General features: G+C 49.6%; 1 protein-coding gene across 1 annotated transcript in view; it reads right to left on the minus strand.

Moving 5' to 3' along the window:
• Positions 1-1,231: 1,231 nt before the first annotated feature.
• BCORL1 (BCL6 corepressor like 1) overlaps positions 1,232-15,701 on the minus strand; it is a gene marked incomplete at its 3' end in the record, with an annotated part of 51,146 nt that continues 36,676 nt past the window's right edge. Inside the window, exons 6-11 of the mRNA XM_021711041.1 lie at positions 15,139-15,219; positions 12,784-13,170; positions 9,291-9,514; positions 4,817-5,038; positions 2,358-2,524; positions 1,232-1,377 (exon numbers count right to left, since the gene is read on the minus strand). Coding sequence (XP_021566716.1) covers positions 1,232-1,377; positions 2,358-2,524; positions 4,817-5,038; positions 9,291-9,514; positions 12,784-13,170; positions 15,139-15,219 — 1,227 coding nt within the window. The remainder of the gene's footprint in view (positions 1,378-2,357; positions 2,525-4,816; positions 5,039-9,290; positions 9,515-12,783; positions 13,171-15,138; positions 15,220-15,701) is intronic.

A 15,701-nucleotide genomic window follows, 5' to 3' on the forward strand; every position in this document is an offset into this window, starting at 1 on the left:
AGATCTTGGGCAAATCCTTGGTCCTGTTGGTTCCTGGTCCGAAAGGGGCTCTACCACCAACACTGAAGCCTTTAAGAAGGTTTTCAGAGATACAACTCCCAGCTGCTCCGTCACTCAGGCAGCCTGAGAAGTAACTGCCAGTGCAAGGGCCAAGCTGTGATGTCACAAAGAGGCGGGGTTCCTTTATTCAGAGGTCAAGTCTGAGGAGATTCCGACTGAGCATGCCCAAGCTAGACTCCCCTCCTTCCCTCCTTCCCTCCTTCCCTCCTCCCCACTGCCCAACTCAGTAGAGCTATCTAACTGTAGACAAACAGCTGCTATCCACTAATGAGAAAATAAATGCACGTTGGCTTGTGGCCCTTGCCATGGGCCTCAATACCAGACACTTTTCCAGAAGGGGCAGGTGAGGGCGGAAAAGAAAAGAAGGAAAGAAGGGAGATGCCGGGATGCCGAGGGAGCATCACGTTACCACAGGCAAGGGCTGTGAGGTATAAAGCTTTGGGAAGAGTCCCAGGGGTCCCACTCTGATCACAAACAAGAAGAAATTGCAGAAACAAAAGCAAAATGCTAAGTGTCACTTCTTTGCAACTCATTCTATTGAAAGCACAGATCAACACATTCTGCTCCCAACTAGATCTATCAGTGGAGCTGCTGTCCCACAAAGAGATCTACTCTACATACCTAACTGTGAAATGGGTCCCCTTGGGCCCCCAGGGCCCTGAAGAGGATGCATGCACTCACAGGAGGAAGTGGCCCTTTGGGCCTTTTAAAGTGAACAGAGTCCAGGCGCAGCGGCTCACGCCTGTAATCACAACACTTTGGGATGCCGAGGCAGGAGGACTGCCTGAGCCCAGGAGTTCAAGACCAGCCTGGACCACATAGCAAGAATTCATCTCTACGAAAAATTAGCCGGACATAGTGGCGCATGCCTATAGTCCCAGTTACTAGGGAGGCTGAAGGGGAAGGATCACCTGAGCCCAGGAGGTTGAGGCTGCAGTGAGCCATGATCATGCCACTGCACTCCAACCTGGGTGACAGAGTAAGATTCCAATTCAAAAAATAAATAACAAAGTGAACAGAGATTTTGGACATGTTTGGAAGAAAGCATGTGAAGAAGGCAGATGCCTCCCATGGGCGCTGAGACAGAAGGAGATGAAGAGGATGAGCTCACAAGTACAGGTCTCAGAGGCCAGCCCCAAGGATGATGGCTTCAAGTGTGGGCCATGCTTACCGCTGAGAAAGCGCTTCATGGTATCACTGCTGGCCAGTTTCAGAGCCGTCTGACCCGAGTAGGTAGCCAGTGTGGGATCGGCCCCATAGGACAGCAGGAGCCAGATGGTCTCCAGGTTGTCGTTGACCACAGCGTCATGAACTGGCCTGTGGAGGTGATACAAGGTGAGGACAACAAGGCCCAAGTAGGAACTGGGGTGCCTAGGCTTCAGGCTACCTCATCAGAGAAAACAAATGAGATGACCTCAGGGTAACCCTGGTGTAATAAGGGTTAAGGCTTAGGACAGGGGAACTACCTCTGGCCTGAACTCCCTACTGCCCTCTCCCCACCTCCTTCTCCTCTCTCTGCACCCCTTTCTCCTCCCTCTCATTACTCTCTCTCTTATGTTCCCCCCATGTCTGAGACAGTCCCTAGGGCCAATGTAGCTCCATTAGTGTTTCTACAGTTTGGCAGAGAATGGGACACTGACCTAGAATAAAATTAAAGCAGCTATGGGGGGGAGCGGGAGAGGGATGAGCTGAAGGACCCAGGTGGCTTCCTAAGAGCAGGGATGAACAGAGGGGCTCCACACGCCAGGCAGCAGCCAAGCAGAACCCCCTACTTGGTCTGCAGCACCTGTCTATTTTTCCCAGGAAGCAGGCCCTATGGCAGAACAGAGGAGAACGGGTACAATTTCTCCAACACACAGCAGGTATATTTTTCTGCATGTGTACAGATACCAAATTTTATGAGATCAAATTTTAAAAATCACATCTGGAATGTTATCCTCAGGTCAGCCTCCCAGTTCCTAAAGCCTCAGATTCTGCCTGACATAGGTGTCCCACCAGGATGAGTTGAGGGAAGCCCAAGTGGTCTTCCTAGGGAGAGTTGCATGTGATGGGATGATCCCTAGACAACCACAGCCCTTCCCTTAGTAACCAGTGTGGACTGGCCATCCGGGAGCGCATCAGCCCCTGTCTAAACCAGGTCACTCTTCAGTCTGTAAAAGTCTTTCCCAAATGCCTCCTGTCAAGGCGACTCTGCGACTCGCAGCCTGGTGTGAAAGGTCCAGGCAGGGTAAAGCTCTGAGTGAGGGGCTGAGCTGGGGGGGTGAGGGAGGGACTCAGGGAAGAAGTAGCCTTCTTGCCTTGTGCCATCCTGGGCACTACAGTTGACATTGGCCCCATGCTCCAGCAGGATGTTCAGGATGTCAGTCCAGCCCCGGGAACATGCCTCATGCAGGGCTGTGTAGCCAGCATTGTCGCGATGGTTCACGTCCTCACTGTCTTTCTGGAGGCAGTAGAGAACAACGTCCTGTGGGGACAGGGACAGCTCCATGAATAAAGGTAGAGCTAGTTCCTGAACTCATCCCAGTGAGCCTTGAACCTCCCTAAATATCTGAGGAGTCTCAGAACCCGCTGTACATGGCAGGGACATGTATCAAAATCTTTCGTTAACAAAGTCAGTTCTCAGCTGGACACAGTGGCTCACACTTCTCATCTTAGCACTTTGAGAGGCCGAGGCAGGATGATTGTTTGAGCCCAGGAGTTCGAGACCAGCCTAGGCAACATAGCGAGACCTCATCTCTATCAAAACAAACAAACAAACAAACAAACAAAAATTAGTCAGGCATGGTGGCACACACCTGTAGTCCTAGCTACTTTGGAGGTTGAGATGGATCACCTGAGTTCAGGAGTTCGAGGCTGTGGTGAGTGAGCCGTGATCATGCCACTGCACTCCAGCCTGGGTGACAGACATCTGTCTCAAAACAAACAGTCAGTCCTGGGCTGCTGTCGCCAGGGCCCCAGCTCTGGGCTGTTTCCTTGGCAGTAGGGAGACATTTCTTCAAACCAAGAACAGTCATCTGGGTGGCAATTGCTGGGGTAAGGTCCTCAGAGAGGCTCATCTGCTCATTCAAAGCTCAAGTGCTCAGACCTCGACTCCCTGAGCTTGGAAACCCAGCCACAGACCAAAGAAATGAGACATGTGGTGGTGAGCACAGCCTCTGGTGGTAATTTGAGAACAAAGACAAAAGAATCGCTGTAAGGCTATCCCCAGATGCTGGTCTCCACAGGACCAATGTTCACACCAGAACAGTCAGTTCTAGTCCTCCCCTCAAATCAGGATCCTTTCATGTATAATCCAGTACAGTCTGAGATAAGCGATGGGACTCTGGGGACTTGAGGCACCCTAGCTAGTATGGGGCAAAGCTGGTGAATGTACTTAGGGGGAGGGGAGAGACTGGCAGTGTTACTGGCTACCTGGCTTTTCAAGCAACAGACCACACTGGTGCACACCACCAACCCTCTCCGGGGCACTAGGAAGATGGGCTACTCCACCATTCTGCCTGATAGCTCAGGGCTGATCAGCTAGAGTGTGTGTGTGCCCATGTCAGGGGACTGCTGCCCATATACAGAAACTGCCTTTACCTGGGAGAAAGTGTGAGGCCTCTCCTCACTAGTAGTGCATATGTTCCCCTCTTCCCCAAGGCCCCAGAGGGCTCCCTCTGCTCCCTCCTGATAGGCTGCCCCTGCGCTCCAGCCCTGTCCCCTTTGCTTCTCTGACGGTTTCCTGTTTGCGGTTTTGCCCAAAGTACAAGACAATTCACCTTGATGGCAGGGATTGGTCTCCCTTCGCAGTTATCCAGGCACCCATACTAGGTTGCTTGACGGTGAGACACTATCACGTCAGCTTCTGGGGCAGGCCTGGGAGTGTGGCCGGCATGAAATGAGTCAGGTATAGGGATCGAAAGCCTTACAACAAAAGGCACACGCTATAATTAACCCAGCAACTCCACTGCTAGGAGCAAACCCTGAGGAAGTAATCAATGGGGTGGACAAAGATACATATTCAACAAAAAGTGGAGAATGGAAATGTCCAACACAACTAATTATGGTGAGTGAGTCGGTCTTCCACCCTTACACTGGTCCTTGGGAATCAAAAGACCTTGGTTTGAATTCAGACTCATATATATAGAATGTAGTAGTTGAGTGATCTCGGACAAATCACTTAGCACTAAGTTATTTTCTCATCTGCTCAGCCTCAATTGTCTCATTTATAAAATGGGGATAATAAATCCTACATCCACAGGCTTACAATGAAGATTAAATGATATGAAGTAATCAGAGCTCTTAACATGACAAAACGTGCTCATTAAACACCAGCTTCCCTTCCTGCCTTTTTTCCAGCCTATAGGGAAGTAGTATAAGGTGGGATTCTCAGCCTCATCCCCAACATACTCGTGGCCCCTCTATCGAAAGCCAAAATGAGTGGAAGCTGGAGGAGGAAATGAAGAGTGAGCAATAATCACTCCTTGTTTCTTTCTGAGTGGGTGAGCTACCATACAGGGAAATTCAAGAAAACGTGAAAATCCAAAAATCCCATCCTGGCCTAGGAATGCACTGCATGATATTGGATTACCCTTTCAATTGCATTCATCCCAATTTGACATTCAAATGAGCTGGCATTCCCACACACTGAGATCAGAGGGACCAGGGGCAAGGTCGCCCCAGGGACCATCTGGGAGGTGGAGGGAGGCCAGCCTGGACTCAAGCCCCAGAAGAGCCCCAGAAGCTCAGCCCCACTGCAGGTCGGGAGCTCCCTTACCTTATAGCCAAGACGTGCCGCCCTCTGCAGGAGGGTCTCTCCAGCATTTTTGTTCACAATGAGTCGACGTGCCTCTGGGGGGATGTGCCGGGTTGTAGATGACTCTGAGGCCTCCTCTGGGCCGGCACTTCGGGACTTAGAGGGCGTACATGGTTCTGTGGGTTTCAGTGGGGTGGGAGACTTGGGAGATCGTGTCTTCTGCTGGCTCCAACGACCTTTGCCCTGGAAAGCAGAGATGCAGTCCTGGATCAGGCCAGGTAACATATCCCATCCATCATGGCCATGGCACCCAGCTGCCAAGACCATCTCACTTCATCTGTGTCCATGCTGTGCTCTGCTTACAGTACCCAAATGGCCCAGACCTGCTAGGTTTGAGGCTAAAGGATGGGCCAGTCACTAGCCTTGTGAAGTCTCTCCAGGGCCAGCACAGGGCTCCCATGCCTTTCTTCCTGGTGGGGAGATGTGAAGAGGCTCAAATCCTCAACCCCATAAACTAAGGAATGACCAAGGGATTGGAAATCAGAAATGGAAGGGACAGCCCAGCTTTTCTCAAGCACTCCGCATGACTTCTTTACAGCTTCCATTTGTTGTGGTTTTTGCAAATCCTATCTATAAATAAGCAGAAGCAAACTCTGAGAATAAAGAGAAGTGGAGACGGCTATCCAACAGGAGTCACAGTTCCTAAAGCCTCCCTCTTGCTGCAAAAACCCTCCCCTTCCACAACCAACCCTCAAAGGTTTTTCCCATCTTTCACTACACCATGTCCCCAGACTACACTCAGGCTCACGGGGGTGGTGGAAAGTGTGCAGGTTCAAGCATCAGGTGGACCCGGTTTGAATCTTGTCTCTGCCATCCACTAGCTACAAGACCTGGGACAAGGCTTAACCTCTCTGAGTCTTACTTTCTTCTCACAGGGTCTATAAGATAATGAACTATCAAGGTTCCAGAAAATGAAGAGGAGAGTTGCTCACAAAACGTGAGGAGAGTCCTATCTTCATGAGTGACTCCTGTTTGCCCCCCCTTTCCCCCTGCTTTGAACTGGAATGTCTACAGTGGGCTTCCACGCCTGTCCCACTGTGGTATAATGGGTCTATGGGGGCAGGTAAAACGTCTCTTTAGTTCAGAGGTCTTTAGACCAGGAAGAACTGTGTTCAAGGAGTTGTAGTCAAGGAATCAAATCAAAGAAGCCTATGTGCACCTGAACCTAAGTTAGATGATGAGATTTCCAACTTGGAACTGATGCCATAACTGGGTGAGACTTTAGGGGGACCCTGGAAGGGGTGGTATATTTTGCATGTGGGAGATGCATGAATCACTGGGGGGGGAACAGAGTGCAGACTATGGAAGCCAGTCTCCAAGATGACCCTACTGATCCCCTTACACTCATGCTCTTGTGTAGCCCTCTCCTATGTTGGGTAGGGCTGACCTATGGAACCAACAGGAGATTGCAAAAATGGTGGTGTGTGCCTTCCAAGGCTAGATCCTAAAACACACTGTGGCTTCTGCTTTGCTCTCTTTTGAATCACTCGCTGTGGGGAAAGCCAGCGGCCATGGCCCAAGAACACGCCCTTTGGAGAGATCCCATGGGGCAAGGAAAAAAGGCCTCCTGCCAACAACCAGCATCAACTTGCCAGCCATGGAAGCAAGCTACCCTGGAAGCAGATCTTCTAGTCCCAGTCAAGCCTTCAGAGGAATGCTGCCCTGGCTGACACCTTGACTGCATCATCAAGAGTGACCCCAAGCCAGGCCCAGCTAGGCTGCTCCTCAATTCCTAACCCCCAGAAACTGTACAAGATAAAATGTGCTTCTTGTTGTGTAAAGCCACTAAGTTTTAGAGTAATTCGTTATACCACAATAGATAATATAACCTGCTTAGCCACAGCCCTCAGAGCATCAAACTCTCACTTCAATCCTATACCTTCTACAACATTCTACAACACTCTGCTGGGCCCACTGCCCTCTTCCTCCACATATCCAGAGCTCCTAGTCTGAATCACATAATCTGACATCTGATGCCTCCCTTTCTTCTTTTCTTCCAGAGTTTCATGGTAAGTCTTGCTTCTCCTGCTAGGTTTTACGTTTTGGAGGGACAGGATTCATATTATCATCTTTTTTTCCGTTCCTTACAGCACTTAACGCAGAGGTGGGCACAGTACTGCAACAAATATTTGTTGACTTGACTCAAAGCTAGTCATGTGCAGAGCCCTGGGCGGCCAGAAAAGTTACCTAGAAAGACATGAAGTCAGGAAAGAAGCAGCAGAGTAGAAAAAAGCAGGACATTTGTTTCCTCTGGTCAATCCCAAAACAATGAGAAACCACAATTGGTCCTCATCCTGAAAGGGCAGAGGGGTACAAGTCCTAGCAGGAAGGCACCAGCTATGAGGGCATGATGCCATTTTATCACCAGGAGGCTAGGGTTTACAATGGCAGAACTGGAGGATGCTGGGTAAAGTATCCAGGATTTCACTAAGCCAAGCCAGGAACCAAAGGGTGGCTGACTCTCTTCTGGGGGCCATAGCTGCCAGAGAGCAATGAGGCAGGCTGCCTGAGAGGGGGAGGAGCAAGAACAAGTGGGGGGATCCCTCTCCCTCTTCCCTTCACCCCTGGCTCTGAGACCCTGTGGGAAGAAGCCCTTGGCTAATGCCCCACTTCAGCGTTGCAGGAGCGTCTCCCACCCCCACACCCCCTGTCCCCACCCCCTTCAACCCCCGCCTTGCCTCCTACTACAAAGCCACACACTATAGGGGCAACCAGAGCAGGTGGTAGTGACTTGGAGAAAAAGAAAAGCAGGAGAGAGAAAAGGAAGCCCTGGAGATGGACAAAAACCTCTCCAGACATTTCAGCAGACACACTGCCAGGCAGAATAACCAGACAGAAGTATCAGAGTGTGCAGCTGGGAGTCAGGAGGCTGGTTACCTTTGTGTGGGATGGGGTCATCCATCTGAGTGTCTGGGAGAAAGCAGAGGGAAGGGGAGGGGGAGGCAGGAGCCTGGGATGCCCACCTTTTTATCAGAGCTGCCCTGGGTGGCAGCGTTTTCTGTCCAACTGCCTCCCTCCCCAGTGTCTCCCAGATACAGACAGAAGTCATGCATTCAAGAGCCTGAGAGGCATATGGAACGAGCCAGGGCTCCAGAGGCAGACAGGCCTGCTTCACGTCCCAACTCCATCACTTAGGACTGCCAAGTAACCTCACACACACGCCTTAACTTCCACAAGCCTCAGTTTCCTCACTACAAAATGAGGATAATCAAAGTTCCTACCTCCCAGAGCCACCGCAGGAGTTAAGAGTAATAAAGTGAATGAAGCACTTAGCACAGACCAGACCCCGTTCTTCTCCCACTCTGGAGGTATCTTGCCACACCGCACCTCTGTTCCCTTATTCTCGCCTCTGCCTGAAGCACAACGATGCACACCAACCCTCAGAGAGCACTTCTATGGTTATCAAAGCCTGTCACAGACATTGCCTCCTTTGTTTCCCCAAGCACCCTTGTGAGACAGAAAGGGCAGGGAACGTCAGTTCCATTTTAAAAGACCAGGAAATAAGCTTGAGTACCTTGTCTGAGCTGGACTGAGGTCCTGGGAGGGGGCAGGGGAAAGACGGGAGACAAACACCTGGGTCTCCCATCTTGTGTCAGTGCCATTCAGGGGTCCCTGCCCTGAAGCTGGAGCGAGTCATAAAAATCACAACCACCAAAACAAGCCTAAGATGATCTTCTGGTTTTGGCTGCCAATGCCAAATACATATTACGGGTATACATTTGAACATAGACCTTCATTTCTCTCAAATGTAAAGTTCACGGAGGATGAGGACTGTCTGTTTTTTGTCTTATGGTACAATATGGAACCTAACACCAATGGCGTGAATATAAGACCCCAAAGAATGTTGATATTGAACAAAGGGGGGGGTTCCTAGAAATGCTTGTATAGCTGCTGTTTGGTGAGTGCCCACTCACTCGTTCCTATGTTTCCACGAGAAGCAAAGAAGCTGGGAGCAGGGGTGGGAAAGGGCAGCTATAACCTGGGCCCAAGTGGAATTCCTTTAGCCCCACCCTCAAGCAACCTTTGTCTGGACATCAAAATCCTAGCTCCTACAAGTTGTTTTCTACCTTGATTGACTCAGAAAGCTCCATGATTGGTTTCTAGTGAGTTAAGCCTGACAAAAGCTTCTTGATTGAATGTTAACAAGCTATTCAAGCTAACATCCTGTCAAATTCTTTAACTCTTCCTTAACTCAAAGAAGGTCCAAGGATTGTAGAGAAAAAGCTGGACCCTACAGTTAACTATAACTTTAGTTCCATTCTTCAAATCTGCCCCCAGCCCTTCTAGAACTAGTTTGGAATACTTTAATAAATATGGGTTCACTGATCCTCCCCATCTCCCTCCCTCAAAGGGTTTCTGACTGAGCGGCTTGGTGGGAAGCCTGCCCCCTCTGGCCCACCCTCTCTCTGTACAACCCCCCTTGAGAGTGACACACCTTTGTCTCTTCTGAGACATTTGCCATGTGCTTGGTCTTGCACTTCCGTTTTCCTGATGGCTTTTCTGAATTTTCAAGGCAGGCTGGCTCCTCCAAGTTATTTGGGAGGAAACCATTTGGTGAATCCGAGATCCCCTGGGTTTTGTTGGGCAAGAGAAGGTTCCTGTTCCTGAGGCGGTGCTCCGAACTTTGAGAGGAAGCCTTCTGCTTACGGGCCTTTAAATCTGAAGGCAAGAAATGGGAAAGAATGGATGTCAGGGAAATGGAACACACAGAAAAGCAACGCCTTCCCCCAAGATGAATCAGAGGGCTTTGGGGATTAGAATCACAGCACAAAGTTGTATAACTATCAGCTATCAGTACCTAGTGCAGTATCAACTATTCCACTCAATGTTTCTTGAATGGACACGCTATACTTCAACACCAAAGTCCCTTCTCTGCAAGCAGGAGGCAGCTCCCAGCCCTGCCAGCAGGGGGCAGCCCATCTGGCTGTCCCCAGGATGAGGGTAATTTTAACAAGATTTCACCATACCCCAGAGCAAACTGGAATTTCTTTTCAGCTTTTTCCCACCCCATGCATCTCTTTCTCCACTCCAAGATGAAGGCCACCTTAGTGGCTTTACTGGCGTTAAGCATCGAGAATGCAGGACAGGAGTAAATGGCAGAAGGCGGCCTTTATAGCCTCAGTTACCTACCTGACTATCCTGTTTGTCACTCTTCGAGGACACAGAGATCAAACACAGAAACTCCCCGAAATCAGAAGATGCCATGGGTCTACTTAGGTGGAGTCATGAGCAAAACCCTGCTGCCCTCCCAGGGTGGCAATCAAGTCACCAGTGTCACTGGAAAACACTGGGCAACATCTCTAATTCTAGCCACAGTTTGCTGAACAAAACGTGTTCTAATTTCCAAATGGCCTGCTAGGAACTCCTTGATCAAGAGCCTCATCCACCAGGGTCTGTCCTAAACTCCACGTGGAAAGGCGATAGATTGTATTTACCCTTATCTCTTAACATTAGTGTTACATGGCTTGGCCACTAACTGTGTGACTGGCCAGAGGCAAGTCATAATTGCTCTGAGCCTCAGTTCCCACATCTGTAAAATGGGAAGACTATAGTATACATCACAGGAGTGGTAGGAGAATTAAATGAGACATAATAAGAAGTAAGGCACTATAATACATATAAGGTATTATTTAAGTGCAAGCTCTTGAGGTAGGGCCATGCCTGTGTGTTACCTCCCCAAAAGCACTGAACACCATGCCCAGTAAATGGCAAAAAAATCAGTAAGTCTGTGGAGTGAATTAATGCAGTCTCAGTTTCTTCAATTTGGGAAATGAAGGGATTGAGATCCAATAGTTCTCAGCTTGGCTCCCCAGACCTTGACACAGGCTCTCACGTGTGACACTGCCAAGGGCAGATCCAGATACAGGAGTCGAGGTTCCAGCACGAAGAGTTGGTTGCAGTTTAAGTACAGCTCCTGGAAGGTCAGCTGTCATACCACCCCTTTCTCCCAACTAGCCCCGGCCTGCTAGTGGGTCCCCACATCCTGCCCAAGAACTGCTGTACTACATGGTCTCTAGTTGCACTTCTAGCCAGAGCATTCTAAACTCGGGCTTTTGATGCAACAAGTTTGGGCTGAGGCAAAAGAGGAAGAAACAAAACTGTGCCTTGTGAGGACCTCAGGAAACAAGGGAAAGCCACATTACAGCATTCAATGCTACAAGCAAAGAAACAGCACCCTATGCCATTCACCCAGGTCAAGGCAAGTTCTGGGATTTATTCAGTTACAAAGGAGCAAGGGGGCTTTATAGCAGCACACAAAGGACCAGAGAGTAGGGCTAGCAGGTGTGTAAATACAAGTAGCTCTTCCTACCCACTCTCAGGTCAAGAAGGGAGATAGCTAAGTCCAGGATGAAAGGAAAGGTCATGAGGCTCAGACAGGAGTCAAGGGACCTTCCTGGTTTGGCCCTTGCCAAATTCCTGCACGAACATGCCATCATCAGATCTGGAAGAAGATGATGAGACCACACACCAAACCCAGCAGTCCCAGCAAAACCCTTAGACACATCCATGGAGGCAGAATGGCCTACTTTCCAACAATTGGAGCTTCTCCCAAAACAAACAGGATGGCTTGATCAGCGGTGTTCTCCATGTTACTAGAGATGTGTTCACGAAAAGGCTAGTAGCTACCTGTCAAGAATGCTAAGGAGATCTCTATCTCTGCATTGTGAGGCTGACTGGACCAGGCAACCTCGGAGATCTTTCTAGTTCTAAGAGCCAACAAGTTCCACAGGAAGCTTCCAAGCTAGGAAACCAGCCGCCATCAGGAAAGATTAGGTGATACACAAAAGCTCCTCTTCACACAAGCGGCCGAGGCCAACAGCCTGACAACCCATTCCTGACTAATCCATTATGGCTCTGGCAGAAGAAAGGGAAAATTGTCCCCACTCTCTCACATAGTTGATGAAAATTAGTTCAATCACTCTCTTGAGCATAGGGATGGGTATCATATATATCTCCTCTTAAACAGAGCTGGAAATGAGGTTAAGCCTTCTTTGCATTATAGTAAACCTAGAATCTACTACCCCTTCAATAGGAGGTTATTCAGTTTTAGCTAATAAGACGACTGTGGATGTCTACCGGCAGCTCAGGATGAATACATTACAGGAGGCGATCAATTGGTGCTTCCAGGGTAGAGGTCAGAGAATGAGAGTGAGAGACAGGCATTCTTATGAAACCTAGAGATAAGCTTTTTGCTCATTTAGAAATCTACTATAGGAATGAGCCTGAACAGTCCTTAGTGGAACATACTGAAACACTTATGACAGTCTGTGCCTCCACACTGTATATTACAGCATTTGACGTGGCCAAATAAAGCCTGAGATTTCTCTTTCCTGCTTTCCCAGCACAGGTCCAACAAGAATGATGCCACCTTGGGTCATCTCAAAGCTTCACTCCACCTCTGAATAATCACTGTGGCTTTAACCAAGAAAGCGAAGTTGTGCCCGTTTCTACTTGAAGTCCTTCTGTTGGTTTGAGGGAACTACTGTACTTCTTTTTAGCTTAGGGGCTGGAGGCATCCCAGGAAAGGCAACCAATGCCCTCTTTCTTCTTGAACCCAAGACTCTAGGAGAGAGAAAGCCTGTCCTCCCAAAATACTCGACTCCCTCAAGCCAACTGGTGAACTCCCTGGTATCAAGTTGTCCCATGCCAAAGATGTCACCGTGGCCTTGCCCACGTGTCCAGACTTCTCTAAGAAATCGGAGGGCTTGGGCTTCGTGTCCTCAGCTCATCTGTAGGCCAGTCCGAACTTATTCAATGTCAACCCAAAGCCAAAGGCTTGGGGCTGGAGTTGAGTGACCCCCTCTGGCAGCTGGAGATCATAGCACCAGGTTGCTCTGGGTCCCGAGGCCTTTGGCTGGCGTAGAGATGCCCGAGGGTTCCCAGAAGCCAAACTCGCCATGGTGACAGCAGTCCCCGGCCAGCCTTACCTGCTCTCCCTTTCCGTCGCTGCTCTTCTTGCTCCGTCAGGTATTCCCCAGTCTGATATTTTCGGCTCTTCTGCCGTCTCCGCTTCTTCCTCTTCACCAGGCCCTCTTCCTCATCTTCTTCCTCCTCCTCATTGGTGTCCCACATCTGCCGGGCAGCCTCTGTCCTCCAGGGCATTTCTCGGGCTCGCCACAGGTGTCTGCGGCCCTGGCTCAGCAGAGTCTTGTCCTGAGCATGATGGCTGCGATACTGGGTGTCCCGCTGGGTCTTCCTCACCTTTCGACGCTTAGCTGGGGTGGGGGTCACCTCCTCTTCCTCTTCTGTGGGGAAGACTTCCTGGCTTCCCATGTCACTGTCTGCCATACCAGCAAAGGAGCTACAGATGCTTCCTGTGGATGGGACGTACAGAGGACGGTCAGGTACTTCTTCAAAGGACTAAGTATGGTGGTGAAGCAAGTGCCCTGGACTAGCAGTTTGAAGGTCTGGGTTCAAATTCAGGCTCTGCCAGTTATTAGCTGTACACTTTGGGAAAGTTCCTTCACTGTGGTTTCCTCATCTATAAACAGGAATACTGTTCTCCCCTGATCTCACAGGACTGTTTTGAGGCTCAAATAAGATCTTTCACCCGTAAGTGTTTTACAGAGTCCAATATACCAGACAACTATCAAGTATTAAAAACATACACCCTTATTCATCCATGTTACCGTGTCACTTGAATTCACTCCACAAACTCTTGCTCAGCACTTACGAAGAGCCAAGCATTGTGTGAGGGGCAGGAGAGGGCCATGGGTCCCTGGTGTTTGGGAAATCGGGGTCTAGGAGAGGGCAAGGGAGAGCACAGTCTCTCTGAAGCACCATCAATCTTGGGGACAGAGCACCCCTGGACAAGCAAAGTCATCACAAGGGAAGAGTCTCAGGAAGAGTAAGGCAAGGAGTCCCTTTCCTGTGATCCTGTGATACAGCCTGGTTGAGTCACGCCCAAATGTGCACAGCCACGCCTTCTTCCCTTAAAGTGACCCCACCTCCTCCAGTGTTGCCTAGAGTTCAGGGGTGGAGCTTTCTCCAAGGCACCTCCCCCTACCCGGTTGCAGCTGTTCTTCACCACTGGGTAGGTACTTCCCCCTCCTCTCCCATCATCCCAGGATGGATGGCACCTTTCCTGCCTTCCTCAGCCACCTTGCCAAGAGGCCACTTTCTCTCCCTACTCCTTCAACTCTGTTAACAACAAAAGTACAAACCAAAATTGGCCGGGTTTCGCACGACAGGAGATTTGACACCTTCCTCGGAAGCAGCTGTGAGACACTACCATCTTTCTCCCAAAGCCCAGCTATTAACTCAACAATCTCCAGACTGAAGCTAGGTCAGCAGAAGAAAGAAATGGTTGAAGGCAAACAGAGCAGTCCTTGACCAAAGCTTCAAGTTACTCAGACTGCTTAAAGACAGCAAATAACCAGCAAACTTTCTGTTATACAGAACAGGCGAGGCACGAAGTGTTCTGGTTAATCTAATATCCTGGTTAATACAGAATCACCACAGAGATCACACAGGGATCACCAATTTCCAAAGAATCAAATACAGTACAATGTGTTTAACACTCAGATGGGACTGGCTGTAATGCAATCGCTCTTTGATGATTCAGAGGACACTTCAGGATTTTGCGACGCCTCCAGGCCATCATTACGAGCCCCAATTACCACCACCCGCGCTCCATGTGCAAAGGTGCCAGTTAATAGAATGTCAGATAACTGAGTTTACACTTTGCCCTGCTTCCCCATTCTATCCAATCTGCATAGAAACCTAGGGGAACCGGGGCCATCATCTCTACCTTGTGTACCAGCATGGAGCTAGAGGAAGGTAGTAATGGCTGGAGAGGGTCATCGTTTTTTAGACCCTGGGAGTTGACCATTACAAATTCAGAGGGCCAAGTGTGATTCTGCTGGCCCTGACAATTCAATGACCTTTCCAATTTTGATGATGCCTATTTTGATGACCTCATAAGACTAAGGCCGCAAGGAGAAAGGTCCGTGCCTGAGACTGGCCCCAGTCATCATAAGATGCCGAAGCTTAGAGTAGAACCAGCTTTCCTGAGTAGCACAGGTCTTTTGTCTTTCCACCATTGGCTCCCAACAAGAGATATCAAATCTCTGCTCTGAAAAGTTAAACAAGTAGTCCTAAAATCATGGGCGACGCCTTGCCCCGACTTGGGGCTCTCTTGTCTCTGCAAGGAGCTGGGCATCTTGGCACAGTGACTCAAATTCCAACTCTCCCCTTGGACCATGGCAAAACTGCTCAACCAGGTTTCTACCTCTCTTTTTGTACAAGATGACAAGACAGTCCATCGCCTCAGTCTCACTCACCAGACTGACTGCGCGTCCGGGTGCTCAGAACCACGGGGATGAAGTCACGGAAACTGCTCTTTGCTTTCTTTTCCAAGGAACCTAGAGTGATGTGTGGTTTAGGGGCAGAAGTCAGAAATATCACAATCAGAGTTTAAAACCCAGAAAAGCTGGGGAAGGTGGCTCATGCCTGTAATCCTAACCTGCATACTTTGGGAGGCCTAGGCAGGAAGACTGCTTGAGCCCAGGAGTCTGAGACCAGCCTAGGCAACACAATGAGACCTTGTCTCCACAAACAATAAAATAATTAGCTGAGCATGTGGGAGGCTGAGGTAGAAGGATCGCCTGAGCCTAGGAGGCTGAGGCTGCAGTGAGCCATAATCATGCCATTGCACTCCAGCCAGGATGACAGAGTGAGACCCCAACTCAAAAAAATTAATAATTAAAAAAACAAAACAGCCGGGCTCAGTGGCTCAGCCTGTAATCCCACGCCTTTGGGAGGCTGAGGTGAGTGGATTGCCTGAGCCCGCGGGTTTGAGACCTGCCTGGGCAGTGAGACCTCATCTCTACAATAAATCAAAAAA

The sequence above is a fragment of the Carlito syrichta genome, unplaced genomic scaffold (assembly GCF_000164805.1).
Source record: "Carlito syrichta isolate Samal-C Ts95f unplaced genomic scaffold, Tarsius_syrichta-2.0.1 Scaffold301828, whole genome shotgun sequence".
NCBI classification, from domain to species: Eukaryota; Metazoa; Chordata; class Mammalia; order Primates; family Tarsiidae; genus Carlito; species Carlito syrichta.